At 43.8% G+C, this 14326-nt stretch overlaps 2 protein-coding genes across 6 annotated transcripts in view; one reads left to right on the top strand and one right to left on the bottom strand.

The window, feature by feature from the left end:
- The first annotated feature begins 12 nt into the window (after window positions 1–12).
- jmjd7 (jumonji domain containing 7) lies at window positions 13–7337 on the top strand. Of its 3 annotated transcripts, XM_071365475.1 has the most exons (8): window positions 13–457; window positions 564–717; window positions 796–1049; window positions 1643–1699; window positions 2331–2426; window positions 4746–4822; window positions 4967–5126; window positions 7055–7337. In XM_071365475.1, the coding sequence occupies exons 1-8, from the start codon at window positions 352–354 to the stop codon at window positions 7141–7143; spliced, it is 993 nt and encodes a 330-aa protein (XP_071221576.1). In that variant the 5' UTR covers window positions 13–351; the 3' UTR covers window positions 7144–7337. The 3 variants fall into 3 exon arrangements, with proteins under 3 accessions (XP_071221576.1, XP_071221577.1, XP_071221578.1); XM_071365476.1 differs by lacking the exon at window positions 1643–1699 and having other exon boundaries at window positions 206–457; XM_071365477.1 differs by lacking the exons at window positions 1643–1699; window positions 2331–2426 and having other exon boundaries at window positions 206–457.
- Window position 7338: 1 nt separating this feature from the next.
- Window positions 7339–14326, bottom strand: part of LOC139553291 (mitogen-activated protein kinase-binding protein 1-like) — a 79541-nt gene continuing 72553 nt past the window's right edge. For all 3 annotated transcript variants that reach the window (XM_071365467.1, XM_071365468.1, XM_071365469.1), the window contains 3 exons: window positions 13069–14085; window positions 12486–12571; window positions 7339–12309 (listed from right to left, as the gene is read on the bottom strand). In XM_071365467.1, coding sequence (XP_071221568.1) covers window positions 12004–12309; window positions 12486–12571; window positions 13069–14085 — 1409 coding nt within the window. In that variant the 3' untranslated portion in view covers window positions 7339–12003. The remainder of the gene's footprint in view (window positions 12310–12485; window positions 12572–13068; window positions 14086–14326) is intronic.

Raw genomic sequence — 14326 nt, 5'->3', positions numbered from 1 at the left:
TGACAAAGATGATTTGTTTACATAGCAGGTTAGGAGAATGAGGTAAAGGTTAGGAAAAAACTGTTTACCAAAACATGAAAGAAACTGCCAGGGACCAAGCATGAGATCAGGAAACGCCGATATTAACAAACTATTCTTTAAGTCTTCCACCAGAAGAGGGAGACAATTTGAGTCGAACTGTAGCAATCGTCTTGTAGAAGAAGTAGACGACGCATGCGCGCACAAAAGGTAAACAAATATGGAGACGCATGTGCACGTTTTTACTGTCCATTTTTTGGGGGACAAATATTGATATTACATGTTTTTTCTATGGATAATCTTCATCGGGATGTATAGAAGGAGCCCCAAAATATGTCAATTTTAAAACTGAAATCGTTTAATGGCAATGTAATGGCAGAAAATAAAACGTTAGATGCAGTGAAAAAGTGTTTGAGAGACTTCCCTCTGGAGGCTCGTGGTAAGTTAACAGCATTATCCCCTAAAACAAAAAAAGTTAAGTTTGAAATACTGTAAGTTTGTAACCCACCTATTACATGCTTGGTGATGATCTTTATTCTTTTTAGAGCTATATCTCAATAAAACAGTGCCGTGTCTAGAACAGCCCCTTTCCCCACTTGAGTTCTACCGGGAATGGATTGGTCCAAATAAACCCTGCGTCATCCGGAATGCTTTCAGTCATTGGCCAGCCTTGTCCAAATGGAATCCCTCCCATCTCCGGTACGTACGTGTGTGTGCGTGCGCACTGAATGTACTGGAGTGTGCACTGGAGTAATATCATCTTCTTTTTTACTTCAGGGAAGTGGTGGGTTCAAAGGTCATCAGTGTGGCCGTGACCCCAAATGGCTATGCAGACGCAGTTAACCGGGACCGCTTTGTAATGCCTGAGGAGCGGCTGATGACCTTCTCCTCTCTGCTGGATGTTGTGGAGGGGAAGGTGGAGAGCAGGGGAGTGTTCTACGTCCAGAAACAGTGTTCTAACCTGACCGAGGAGCTGCCCGAGCTGACTGGGGACGTGGAGGCTCACATACCCTGGATGAGTGAAGCCCTCGGTGAGTTCCATACCAGGCATATGCATCATCTAGAATAAGGTGTTGTCAAACATGGCACCCTATTCCCTATATAGTTCATCACTTTAAAACGTTTTTCTCTACATAGGAAAAAGGCTACCATTTTGGATGCAGCCTCTGTCTGTGTCTGAAATACGGCTCTGATCATAGGTAGTGCACTAAAGGCCTAAAAGGAATAGGGTGTCAATTTGAGAGGCATAGTAATAACAACCACTGTAGAACTATAGAATAGATGCCTAGAAATTAGATTTGATTTGCCAGTTAATAAAACGTACAGTGTATACATTTGTAAAAAAACGTGACAGGGATAATCACAAAGTCAGAGACTTATTTCCATTGTGGTCCCTATAACTTACAAAAAAATAAACAAACACAAAATATCAATAGAAGTAGAGGCAGTTTGGAAAGGCAGTCTCTGGTGTGGCTTGAGTAGAGAAAGGGGAATTGATTGTTAGTCAGGGTCTGGGAGAAAGTCCGTCTGACAGACAGGCAGAGCTCTTCTTCAGGTCTCCTTGCCGTCTCCGACATTCATTGTAATTCCAGGCTTCAGTGTTTTCTTTCTTTCTTGTCCGTAGGGAAGTTACCAGATGCAGTGAATTTCTGGTTAGGAGAAGCCAGTGCAGTCACGTCGAGTAAGTAGTGTTCTAGTGACACCTACATTGAGATAACAGCACGTCGATGGCTATTTGCATGTCTTTGGTGCATAAAATGAATGTAAAGTTACAGAACGAAGGGCTCGATTCAATCCGATCCGCTTTAGCCAACATCTGCATAGCGGTTGTTTTGGCAGTGTAAGAGGAGGAACTGCGTTAGAACTGTGAAATCCACAAGTGCCTCTAGGTATTATACATAAAGCGAACATTGCCATTGGCTGCACAGAAGTCACATTAACAGAAATCCCATGTAGCCTTGTTTTTAAGTTGGAACACTGGAATGTGAGATGTGATCTACACCTCCATTATGATGATAGAAACCCTCAGTATTTAGTTTCATGGTTTTTCTATTTGAGAGTAATTATGTCTCTACAGCCTACACTTTCTTGTGCTGAACTTCTAAAGTGAGTGGGGCGGTGTGGCTTTGTGACAGTGATGCAAGAGCAGCGGCTCACCAATTTGACGGCTCCAATATAGTTCCACCTCCGACACTGCCAAAACAGCCGCTATGCGGGTGTCTGCTATTGCCGGTCAATGCTGATCTGATTGAATCTAGGCCTAACTACTTTCCGGATTTTCAGAACTTGAAATCAGTGTATTTGTTTCCCAGTGCACAAGGACCACTATGAGAACCTGTACTGTGTCATCACTGGAGAGAAACACTTCATCCTTCTCCCGCCGTCTGACAGGCCCTTTATACCTTATGGTAAGACATTCAGTCTCGACGATATATACTGTGGCAGACCAGGGGGTTGGGTCAAAACGTTTACACAGATCAGACAAGGACAGAGTAGGATTAGCTCAGTTTCAAAGGTGTTTATTAAAATAATAGTCCAAAAGAAAAGGTCTCCCCAAGAGACCCTCTCCGGGATACCGTCTTATGGGCTCCGGGTCTTGCTGTATCATATTGGGATCCAAACTGAACTCCTTCCTGTTACCGTCACCAACTATACAGGAGTCCTTTCCTCACCCAGTCTCTTCCCTGTGTGCTGCCCTTCTAGCAGCTTTATGGGACTTGTACAGCTGGTGAGCAATCAGCCCTTGATTACGCACCAATCCCCAATCATCCCCAATTAGTCCTGGCCGGAGAGCCCGTTGAGACCTGGCACATCCAGCAGATGGAGCCATCGCCTCGTGATGTATACTCCGTCTGTCACCAGGCATCGACGAGCCTCACCTTGGTGGCTGACCTGCTGTACGCCACAATATATATTTGTATGTACAGTTGAAGTCGGAAGTTTACATACACTTAGGTTGGAGTCATTAAAACTCGTTTTTCAACTACTCCCCAAATTTCTTGTTAACAAACTATAGTTTTGGCATGTTAGTTAGGACATCTACTTTGTGCATGACAAGTAATTTTCCCAACAATTGTTTACAGACAGACAATTTCACTTATAATTAACTGTGTCACAATTCCAGTGGGTCAGAAGTTTACATACACTAAGTTGACTGTACATTTAAACAGCTTGGAAAATTCCAGAAAATGATGTCATGGCTTTAGAAACTTCTGATAGGCTAATTGACTAATCATCTGAGTCAATTGGAGGTGTATCTGTGGATGTATTTTAAGGCCTACCTTCAAACTCAGTGCCTCTTTGCTTGACATCATGGGAAAATCAAAAGAAATCAGCCAAGACCTCAGAAAAAAAATTGTAGACTTTCACAAGTCTGGTTCATCCTTGGGAGCAATTTCCAAACGCCTGAAGGTACCACGTTCATCTGTACAAACAATAGTACGCAAGTATATACACCATGGGACCACGCAGTCGTCATATCGCTCAGGAAGGAGACGCGTTCTGTCTCCTAGAGATGAACGTACTTCGGTGCGAAAAGTGCAAATCAATCCCAGAACAACAGCAAAGGACCTTGTGAAGATGCTGGAGGAAACGGGTACAAAAGTATCTATATCCACAGTGGCCGGAGAGCCCGTTGAGACCTGGCACGTCCAAGCAGATGGAGCCATCGCTTCGTGATGTTTACTCCGTCTGTCACCAGGCCTCGACGAGCCTCCCCTTCGAAGCCACTGCTCCAAAACTACCATAAAAAAGCCAGACTAGGGTTTGCAACTGCACATGGGGACAAAGATCGTACTTTTTGGAGAAATGTCCTCTGGTCTGATGAAATAAAAATATAACTTTTTGGCCATAATGACCATCGTTATGTTTGGAGGAAAAAGGGGGAGGCTTGCAAGCCGAAGAACACCATCCTAACTGTGAAGCATGGGGTGGCAGCATCATGTTGTGGGGGTGCTTTTCTGCAGGAGGGACTGGTGAACTTCACAAAATAGATGGCATCATGAGGCAGGAAAATTATGTGGATATATTGAAGCAAAATCTCAAGACATCAGTCAGGAAGTTAAAGCTGGAATGCAAATGGGTCTTCCAAATGGACAATGACCCCAGGCATACTTCCAAAGTTGTGGAAAAATGACTTAAGGACAACAAAGTCAAGGTATTGGAGTGGCCATCACAAAGCCCTGACCTCAATCCCAAAGAAAGATTGTGGGCAGAACTGAAAAGGCGTGTGCGAGCAAGGAGGCCTACAAACCTGACTCAGTTACACCAGCTCTGTCAGGAGGAATGGGCCAAAATTCACCCAACTTATTGTGCGAAGCTTGTGGAAGGCTACCTGAAACGTTTGACCCAAGTTAAACCATTTAAAGGCAATGCTACCAAATACTAATTGAGTGTATGTAAACTTCTGACCCACTGGGAATGTGATGAAAGAAATAAAAGCTGAAATAAATTATTCTCTCTACTATTATTCAGACATTTCACATTATTAGAATAAGGTGGTGATCCTACCTGACCTAAAACAGGGAATTTTTACTTGGATTAAATGTCAGGAATTGTGTAAAACGGAGTTTAAATGTATTTGGCTAAGGTGTATGTAAACTTCCTACTTCAACTGTATATATCTCATTGTACAATATTAGACACTAAATTGTGTCCATGTCATGTTGTGCATCCTGTTATTTGTATGAAAAGCCCACTTTGTGGCCGTGTATGTTTTTTTTTCTCAGAGCACTACCAGCCTGCAGTGTACAGACAGAGAGAGGACGGGGACTTCGACGTGGTTGATGTGGCAGATTCAGACAAGGTGGGTTTGAGTGAAGTGAGCCTATTAGATTATTTTGGATAGTAATCCACTGGCATTCTACAATCATGATGTCAAAAACCTTTCCAGGCGTTGTGAGATCTGATGATCTGCGCAGTGAAACAGCAATTCCCTTTCTCTTCCCAGGTTCCTTGGATACCATTGGACCCGTTAAAGCCAGACCTGGAGCTTTACCCTGACTACCGCCTGGCATGCCCACTCCATGTTACTGTCAAGGCCGGGGAGATGCTCTACCTGCCCTCTCTCTGGTTCCACCATGTTCGCCAGTCTCACGGTTGCATTGCAGGTACTACAACTAGTACTGTACTGATACTACAACGCGTACTATACTATTACTTTAACTAGTACTGTAACTTGAATTAGTACTGTACTGTTACTTCAACTAGTTCTGAACTGACTGGTAGTACTACAATTAGTCCTTGTCCTGTTACTTTAATTAGTACTGTACTGTTACTTCAACTAGTTCTGAACTGACTGGTAGTACTACAATTAGTCCTTGTCGATTTTATATATCGATACTGTGACTCCCAAGTATCATTTGTAAAAAAAAATATATATATATATATTTATAGTGCGTTCGGAAAGTATTCAGACCCCTTCCCTTTTTTCCCACATTTTGTTACATTACAGCCTTATTCTAAAATGGATTCCACCTTTTTGTTTCTCATCAATCAAAATACCCATAATGACAAAGCGAAAACAGAAAATGTTGCACATTTATAAAAAAACAAATACATTATTTACTTTAGTATTCAGACCCTTTGCTATGAGACTCGAAATTAAGGTGCATCCTGTTTCCATTGATAATCCTTGATGTTTCTACACTACTTGATTGGAGTCCACCTGTGGTAAATTAAATTGATTGGACATGATTTGGAAAGGTACACACTTGTCTATATTAGGTCCCACAGTTGACAGTGCATGTCAGAGCAAAAACCAAGCCATGAGGTCGAAGGAATTGTCCATAGGGCACAGATCCGGGGAAGGTTACCAAAACAATTCTGTAGCATTGAAGGTCTTCAAGAACACAGTGGCCTCCATTATTCTTAAATGGAACAAGTTTGGAACCACCAAGAATCTTCCTAGAGCTGGACGCCGGACAAACTGAGCAATCGGGGAGAAGGGCCTTGGCCAGGGAGGTGACCAAGAACCCGATGGAGTTTGGAGAACCTTCCAGAAGGACAACCATCTCTGCAGCACTCCACCAATCAGGCTTTTATGGTAGAGTGGCCAGACAGAAAACGATCCTCAGTAAAAGGCACATGACAGCCCACTTGGAGTTTGCCAAAAGCTACCTAAAGGACTCTGACCATGAGAAACAAGATTCTCTGGTCTGATGGAACCAAGATTGAACTCTTTGGCCTGAATGACAGGTGTCACATCTGGAGGAAACCTGGCACCATCTCTACGGTGAAGCATGGTGGTGGCAGCATCATGCTGTGGGTATGTTTTTCAGCGGCAGGGACTGAGAGACTAGTCGGATCGAGGGAAAGATGAACGGAGCAAAGTACAGAGAGATCCTTGTTGAAAACCTGCTCCAGAGCGCTCAGGACCTCAGACTGAGGCGAAGGTTCTCCTTCCGACAGGACAACGACCCTAAGCACACAGCCAAGACAATGCAGGAGTGGCTTCGGGACAAGTCTCTTGAGTGGCCCGGACTTGAACCCAATCTCTGGAGAGACTTGAAAATAGCTGTGCAGCAACGCTCCCCATCCAACCTGACAGAGCTTGAGATGATCAGCAGAGAAGAATGGGAGAAACTCCCCAAATACAGGTGTGCCAAGCTTGTAACGTTCTACCCAAGAAGACATGAGGCTGTAATCGCTGCCAATGGTGCTTCAACAAAGTACTGAGTAAAGGGTCTGAATACTAATGTAAATATATTATTTCATTTATTATTTTTATACATTGGCCAAAAATTCTACTAAACCTGTTTTTGCTTTGTCATTATGGGGTATTGTGTGTAGATGAGAAAAAACAAACAATTTAATCGATTTTAGAATAAGGCTGTAACGTAATAAAATATGGAAAGTCAAAGGGGTGTGAATACTTTCCAAATGCACTGTACATATAATCACAATACACATCGTATCGGCACCGAAGTATCGTGATATCGTACAGTAAGGTTCCTGACAATTCACGGCCTTACTATTGAGGCTCTGTTTACAAGGATCATGTATGTATCTTTAAACATATTTTTGTTTTCTTCCTCAGTGAATTTCTGGTATGATATGGAGTATGACATCAAATACAGCTACTTCCAGCTGGTGGAGTCGCTGGCTGGAGCTGTGGGGCCGCTTTGACATTTAAATTAATCTGATATACCAGCAAATGTCTTTATGGTAGTGCCTCAAATGGCAACCTATTCCCTTTTTATAGTGCACTACTTTTGACCTGGGCCCATAGGGCTCTAGTTAAAAGTAGTTCAGTATATAGGGAATAGGGTGCCATTTAGGATGTATCCTATGTAAATAAAGCGCTTAGTCTGAAAAAACAAGTTGAGTGTAATAAATATGTTTTTATTCTCCAGCAGAAAGAGAAGTACAGGGAGGGAATACAGTAAAAACACTAAGAACACTAAACTGAGGTTGGTGCAAAACAGAAAACAAAAGCTCATAAAATGTCTGAGAAGTGATCATTCCTAAAAGAGGAACATTCTGGTCCATAATCTGTAGTTTAAGACACGTAATCATCATAGAAAAGGTGGGGTTATTAAGAACGAGGGTCAGCTACAGATTATACCAGCTTGTGAAAAAGAGTGGGATCGACTCGTACAGTGAAACAAGCCTAGGGTACGTTGAACCATGCAATCCTACTGGAACGAGCCAGTTGGTCAACCTCCACACCTCACCACCCTTCATGCATAAATACTGATGCATACTGGCAGCAGATAGGTGCACCTGTACTACTGTCCCATCAAACACAATCCTACGGTCTTAATGAAACCTCCAGTCTAGTTAAGGTCACAGTTCTGAATATTGTCAGTCAGATGGGGAAATACTGAATAACTAATAAACAGTTGAATATACTTCATTCTTATTCTATACCATGACTCATGTCATTTCAGGGTTTGACTGCACTTTTAAATCTTTCTGTCTATGCACATTCATCTAGTCATGTACATACAATGCTTTAATCAAAACTAGAGAAAATATAGAGTTCTAGGCATGGCATTTTGAGAGGCTGTAAGAACCTTTGGGTGACTGATAAGACTGTTTCTACCAATGAGTGTAAGTTTATAACAAGTCTATCAATAACTCAGGAAATTAAACAGTATTGTATGCACAGGTGATTAAAATATTGTTTGAGGGCACTAGTGTATTGAAAAGTATGTAAAACACAGCACAGAATAATCCTGACCAGAGAAATTGTAGGAGGGAAGTGATAGGGCTTTCTGTCTTAGTAGCAACTGGGCAGTGATGGAGGTTCAACAGCAGAGGGCAGTGTTGTGCTAGTCTGCAGCCACAATCATAGCAGCATCAGAACACAATTATTATTCTGTGAGCCTTTGACACAACAGTTACACCATTACACAGAGACCCAGGTTTATTTTAGTAGCCTAAGCTATTACAAATACATTAATCTGACCTATGACCATTTTGATAGGAATGAAAGTGCATTGTTATTGGGGTGGAAAAGTGCCAGGGACCAGGATGAAAACACCACAGCCAGACAAGAGCCAATAAATGTTGAGGAATTCTTAAGAGGTGTGGGAAAAAAATGTTTTCTGCCCGGTTTGTATCTGATGCAAGAGCTGTGAGCTAGATTTGTTCCGGGTTCTTTACCTCTGGTAACCCAGCCCTAACATGCTGACCAGACCGGACACATCGCGTGCCCGAGCGTTGCAAAATAAATTTAGAAATCATGTTATTCAATTATTGCACCCACACTGCTCGCGTGCGCCAACGAGCGTCTGCGATGCCAAGGGCTAAAATAGAAGTCATTCCTATTTCTGACGCAGATCGCGCTGCAAGTCCTGCCTGTCTCATCTCCTCATTGGTTTATAGAAGCAGGTACCCACGTGCCATCTCCTCATTGGTTATACCCACATGGGCGATTGAAAGACGAACTGTTTTGCTGGTTGTCGTGGTAATACTAGGAAAGTTTAGATGCCAATCACCATATAAATTCAAAGATGAAAAAGCCTGGAAGGAGGAGAGATGACTAGAAACGACCGTTTTATGTGTTGAAACGGTTGACCGTTTTATGTGTGGATTAATTGTCGGAGTAGAGGACCTTGTGCATTTCAGGTAAAATAACAACTCAATGTTTATATCCCAGGACAAATTAGCTAGCAACAGCAAGCTAGCTAAATAGGATAAATGATCTAGCATGTGCAAGCTAGCTAGCTAAATTGCCATACATGTTTAATGCTTTTCGACCTGTCCCCAAATTAATGTAATTGGTTCAGTTTGTTTTGATATTTTAACCTGCGTGTCGTGATCGCGTTTGGTGTGGGGGGACAAAATACATTTATGCACGATGGCGCACGTGCGCAGCCGGGTTCCGAGATGTGATATCTGTATTCAGAGTCATCAGAAAATGCTTCTCCTCAGTGTCATTCGTTTCCCACAGCAGTAGCTCAATTTCAGTAGTCACCTTTTGATTACAATTCAATATTATTTTGGTATAACCCAACACATTTTAAACTATGAAAAACGCTGGTTTTGAATTAAGGCACCCATTTCCTTGAGACAATTTGTATTATTATTTGCACACTTTGACCATCAATTTGGAATACAAAAAATGTACTGGGAATACAATTCACATGTTTTATAAAACCATCCAGCATAGTTAATGAACGAGGAGACTCTCAGTTGATACTGTATATTTTCAAGTCTTCTGTTTTTGCAATGTTGGTCCTCCACTGGTGACCTAGCTCTGGTACAAAACAAACTACAACTCACAAGGGGCTGACAACTCCCTTTGTAACGTGGACCTTTTACAACATAATAAATACAACCACACATCACACACAGACAGGGCCTCTCAAAACACAATGTATCAAATCACCCACTAAAACATGATTATGTCTGATTAATCTGGCTTTTAAGACTTGGAAGGGTCCTGTGTTCCTCTAGTAGTGTGGAGGTTGCTATGGCCTGGTGTCGGTGGGTAAAAGCCCTGGTAGGGACAGGTACACCAACACAGACATTTCACATTGTAGTGATAACAATTGTTTGTATTGTTTTAGAGCACTGGGGTCAGGAATGGCATTGAACAGCAACACCCTCTGATTGTCCAAAAAGTGCAGCTTCTGCTACCCAAAACGACACCCAGCATCAAGCTCCAACCACTGGCATAGCACACGCCCCTGCAAGGCAGGTGGCCGCCAGCCCCCCATATAGCATATGAACACGTCATAAGCCATGAATTATTTTATTTGAATGACAGGAAATTAGCTTTAAAACTGCAAAAAAATTCTCAGCCTCATGGCAAAATGTGTAGAATAACAGGACATTTACTCAGGGATTCTTGAAAGTTGGGACAATCCTTGTCCGGCAGGGAAACCTTTATTTGATAGTTTAAAAAAAAGATTTTGTTGCATTATTTGAGCTTAAAATCGACTTGTTTTGGGAATATATGATTGTCGGCTGATGCCTGGAAATGCCCTTGTCTGGAGCAAAGGAACCCAATTTAAAATTCTAAAAACAGGCAATTATGGAGATTTTATTGGAGATTTTCAAATGAATCATTTCCCATATTTTACAAATGTTTGTCTCCAACTTTTGTTGTTTTGAGCATCGGTTGTCACAACTCCGTCAGTGGTTTGTCAATTACGTCACTGATGGTCCACCCCCTTATGATCGTTTTTTGTGTAAATATTCTGAACAAAATATTTTCATCACTGCTCTGTAACATATGCTTAAACAATTGAAGCATTTGATTTGCTAGACCTAAAAGATCATGTTTGCTTTCTAAATGTTTTATGTTCTAAATCTAGAAAAACATGTCACAATGCTAAAGAAAGTTGTCCTGGAGCATTTAGTAGTGCTAAATATTTGTATTTAATTTATTTATTTAACCTTTATTTAACTAGGCAAGTCAGTTAAGAACAAATTCTTATTTACAATGACGGCCTACCCTGGCCAAACCCTAACCCAGACGACGCTGGGCCAATTGTGCGCCGCCCTATGGGACTGCCAGTTGTGATACAGCCTGGAATCAAACCAGGGTCTGTAGTGACACCTCTAGCACTGAGATGCAGTGCCTTAGACCGCTGCGCCACTCGGGAGTACTATAAAACAAAACAAAAAGAAGTTTGGAAGTTGCTTTTTCCTTTACATGGTGTGATTGCTGGTACTTTGGTCTATCAAAATATAGATTTCAACTTTTGTTAATATTAAGACAAATATTTGTGGAAAAAAAGTTGAGATTGTCCCATCTTTTAAGAATCCCTGAGCTCTAAAACATCAACATTTTCTCTCAGCCTCATGGCAATATGTGTCAAATAGCATGAGATAAGCTATAAATCTGCAAATTTTTCTTTCTGTGGGGACACCTTGCAAGAGGGGCCCGCAAAACTACGCTACGCCACTGGCTCCAACGCAGCAACTCTATGGCATCCGGCATTTCCATAACAACAACTTCATTAAAACAAAGTAGCAGGGCACAATATTTGGCAACAGGGGTAAATAAAACCAGTGGTCATGAGAGTGCAGGTGTCTGGTAGGTACTGTAGAAGCACACAATATAGTAGAGGGGGGAAGGGTGATGAATGACAGTCTAGTGCAGCTCAGCCACACTGGGAAGGAATGCTGAGGCATTGATCATCCTGAGGAGTCTCCTTACAGTATCAGTGCTATTGGTTATGAGTGTTACATGTTAGCCTACTACAGTGGGCCATTGTGCTGAGTCCAACCCTCCAAACCCATCCTAGGCCTACAGAGATCTGACAGGGAGAGAGGGGACCACCCAACCAGAGGGTGCAGCAGAGAGAAAGAGAGATAAGTGCTTAAAAAAAAAAAAAGAACTTCTAAAAAATATGTACAGGCATCCTTCAGGAATATTTTAATCTGTTCATTTTAAAAACGTGTCAAGAAAAAAATTAAATAAAAAGAAGTACTGTAGTCTGCAGATATCCTTGCACAATGGCTTAAGATCCTACATTTGCAAGGGGGTTGGTTCAGTCTTCAAGGAAGGGTGTGAAAGAAGAGGAGTATTTAGGAGAGCTGCTTGTTGTCCAGCCTCTTCTCCACAGCTTGAAGGAGGAGCTCAGAGTACTGCTCCAGCAGAGCCAGAGTCCTCTCCTCCCCCGAGGCTAATCTCCCCGCCCCTGGTTCTACTGGTCCTACGGGCCGGCAGCCCACTGTACACAGGGAGCCTCCTGCTGCAGGTCCTCCAGAGGGGGATGGGGGTGAGCTCTGGGGCAGGGAGCTCAGCTCGGCCCTCACCACCTCAAAGGCCTCAGACAGGACCTGGGCCATCTCATGGTGCTCCTGCCTGGAGTCTACAGGCACACTGCTCACCTGCAAGACACAGACATGACCAACATTACCACAAAAACGAAGTGTATGGAAATGTTAAAAACAAATTATGTAAACTTAACATAAAACAGATAGATAGTGGCCAATAAAATAGTAGTCAATGTAAAAAAAAATATTTTTAGTGAACGGGATACTTATTGGGGGAGTGAGTGACTCACCATTCTGTAGAGCTGGGAGGCCTTCCTAAAGGTGTTCTGTAGCTCGCTGGCCACCACCCTGCACGACTCCATACTGAGAGAACCGTCTAATGAAAAGCGAGTTATACATGGTCAGGCTGACGCCGCTTAAACCATCCTACTGCAAGTCTCATCATATGTGTCAGTCTAGACCACAAGAAACTAGTCAAGTCAAAAACAGAACAGCAAGACGGCAAATAGCTAGGTTATTTCATTGGACAACCCATAGCTAGTATGTCAATACAAGGCTGTGTTCTAGCTACTACACAAGGAAGGAAAGGACAGACAGGAGGACCACAGAGGGAATGCTCTTCATGGAAACGGGGAAGTGACAGAGATGGAGAGAAAAAGAAAGAGGGACATGAAAGAGAGCATGAGCATGCCTCACCCGTCAGGAGAAAATGGTTAAGTGACGGAGGACAGGGTGAAGGTGAAGAGTATATGGGGGTGGAGACTGAGACGGTAGGCCACACGGCACCAGTAGTAAAGAAGTGCTTGGTGTTGGCCAGGGGCAGGCCCAGACGCAGAGATGACAGGATGAAGGAGGGAGATCGCTGGAGCAAACCTGTGCGGTCCTGGCCGGAACCTCCAGATGACAGCAGGTATACGGGACTGCCCTGTAGAGACACCTCCATCGCGGGACTCTTCTCCTGGGTCAGGCCCTGGCTCTCCTCCATCTTTGGCTGTTCTAGTCTGTTGTCTACCACGGGGGCCTCAGGACGCAGCTCCGTGGTGAGAAAACGCTGCTCCGCCTCAGGACTCCGAGCTGGGGAGAGGGACAGTGCAGTGACTAGCTGGACTTTGTTGGTGAGTACTGGATGAGTCTGGCCCTGGTGAGGTAACAAGCTGACTGGAGATCTGGAAGAGAGGTCGTTGTCCTCTTTGACAGTCTTGGAGGAGGCGGCGGTCTTGAAGGTACTGTTGGGAGTGAAGACCGCCAGGGAGGGCTTGTCTGGGAGGGGCTTGGAGATGTCCAGGTTGAGCTGGGGCCGGGTGCTGCACATCAGCTTAGCCTGCAGACTCTTGGTGGTTGGGTTGGAGTTGCTTGGAGAGCTAGTGATGAGGGTGGGGATAACTGCAGCATGGGGCATGGCTAAACCCAACGCCAGAGGGGAGGAGGAGGATAAGGTGGAAGAGACCACGGCCACGGGGTTAGACGGTTTAGTACTAAGACTCTGGGAGCTCTGGGAGGAGCAGCTCCGACTCTTGGTGGGAGCGTTGGACGTGTCAGAGCTGGACCCCCTGCGTGACTCTGTTGACCCAGACTCTTCCTCGGCCACGTTTAGGCTGTCTCCCATGGACATGGAGCGGGACATCTTAGCCATGGAGCTGGTGGTGGGGCTCATGTAGGAGCAGCGGGATTTGACGCTCCTGGGCATGGGGGCAGTGCCATGACTGCTACTGGTGATGTCCCGGGGTTGTGGGGAGGTGGGGCTGCAGAGGGGGGGCACACTGGGCAGGGTGCGGTGGGGGGTTGTGGGGAGGGTCACTGGACGCTCGTTGGCCTGGGATTGATGAGACTGGGAGTGATGGGGCTGAGGGGCTACCTCCTTGGAAGGCCGAGACAGGCTCAGAGGCATTTCTACCAGTAACAAGAGAGGGACAGACAGAGAAGGAAGGTAAATGATTAGCCTATGCAGGCCAGGGCAGTGTTAACAACATTTCTGTCTCTTATTAGACATTCAAGGAAGAGCTTGACCTTTTACACCATGCGTAGAATATAAAATGAGGACCTTTTTAAATCATAACATTTTCCTGCAAAACATCATCATAAAGTGTTCCTGTAATACATGATCATAACATCAATACACTAGCTAGACATG

Source organism: Salvelinus alpinus, chromosome 25, assembly GCF_045679555.1.
Source record: "Salvelinus alpinus chromosome 25, SLU_Salpinus.1, whole genome shotgun sequence".
Classification (NCBI taxonomy): domain Eukaryota; kingdom Metazoa; phylum Chordata; class Actinopteri; order Salmoniformes; family Salmonidae; genus Salvelinus; species Salvelinus alpinus.
Note: the sequence above shows the minus strand (reverse complement) of the source record. Positions and strands in the feature narration are given on the sequence as shown.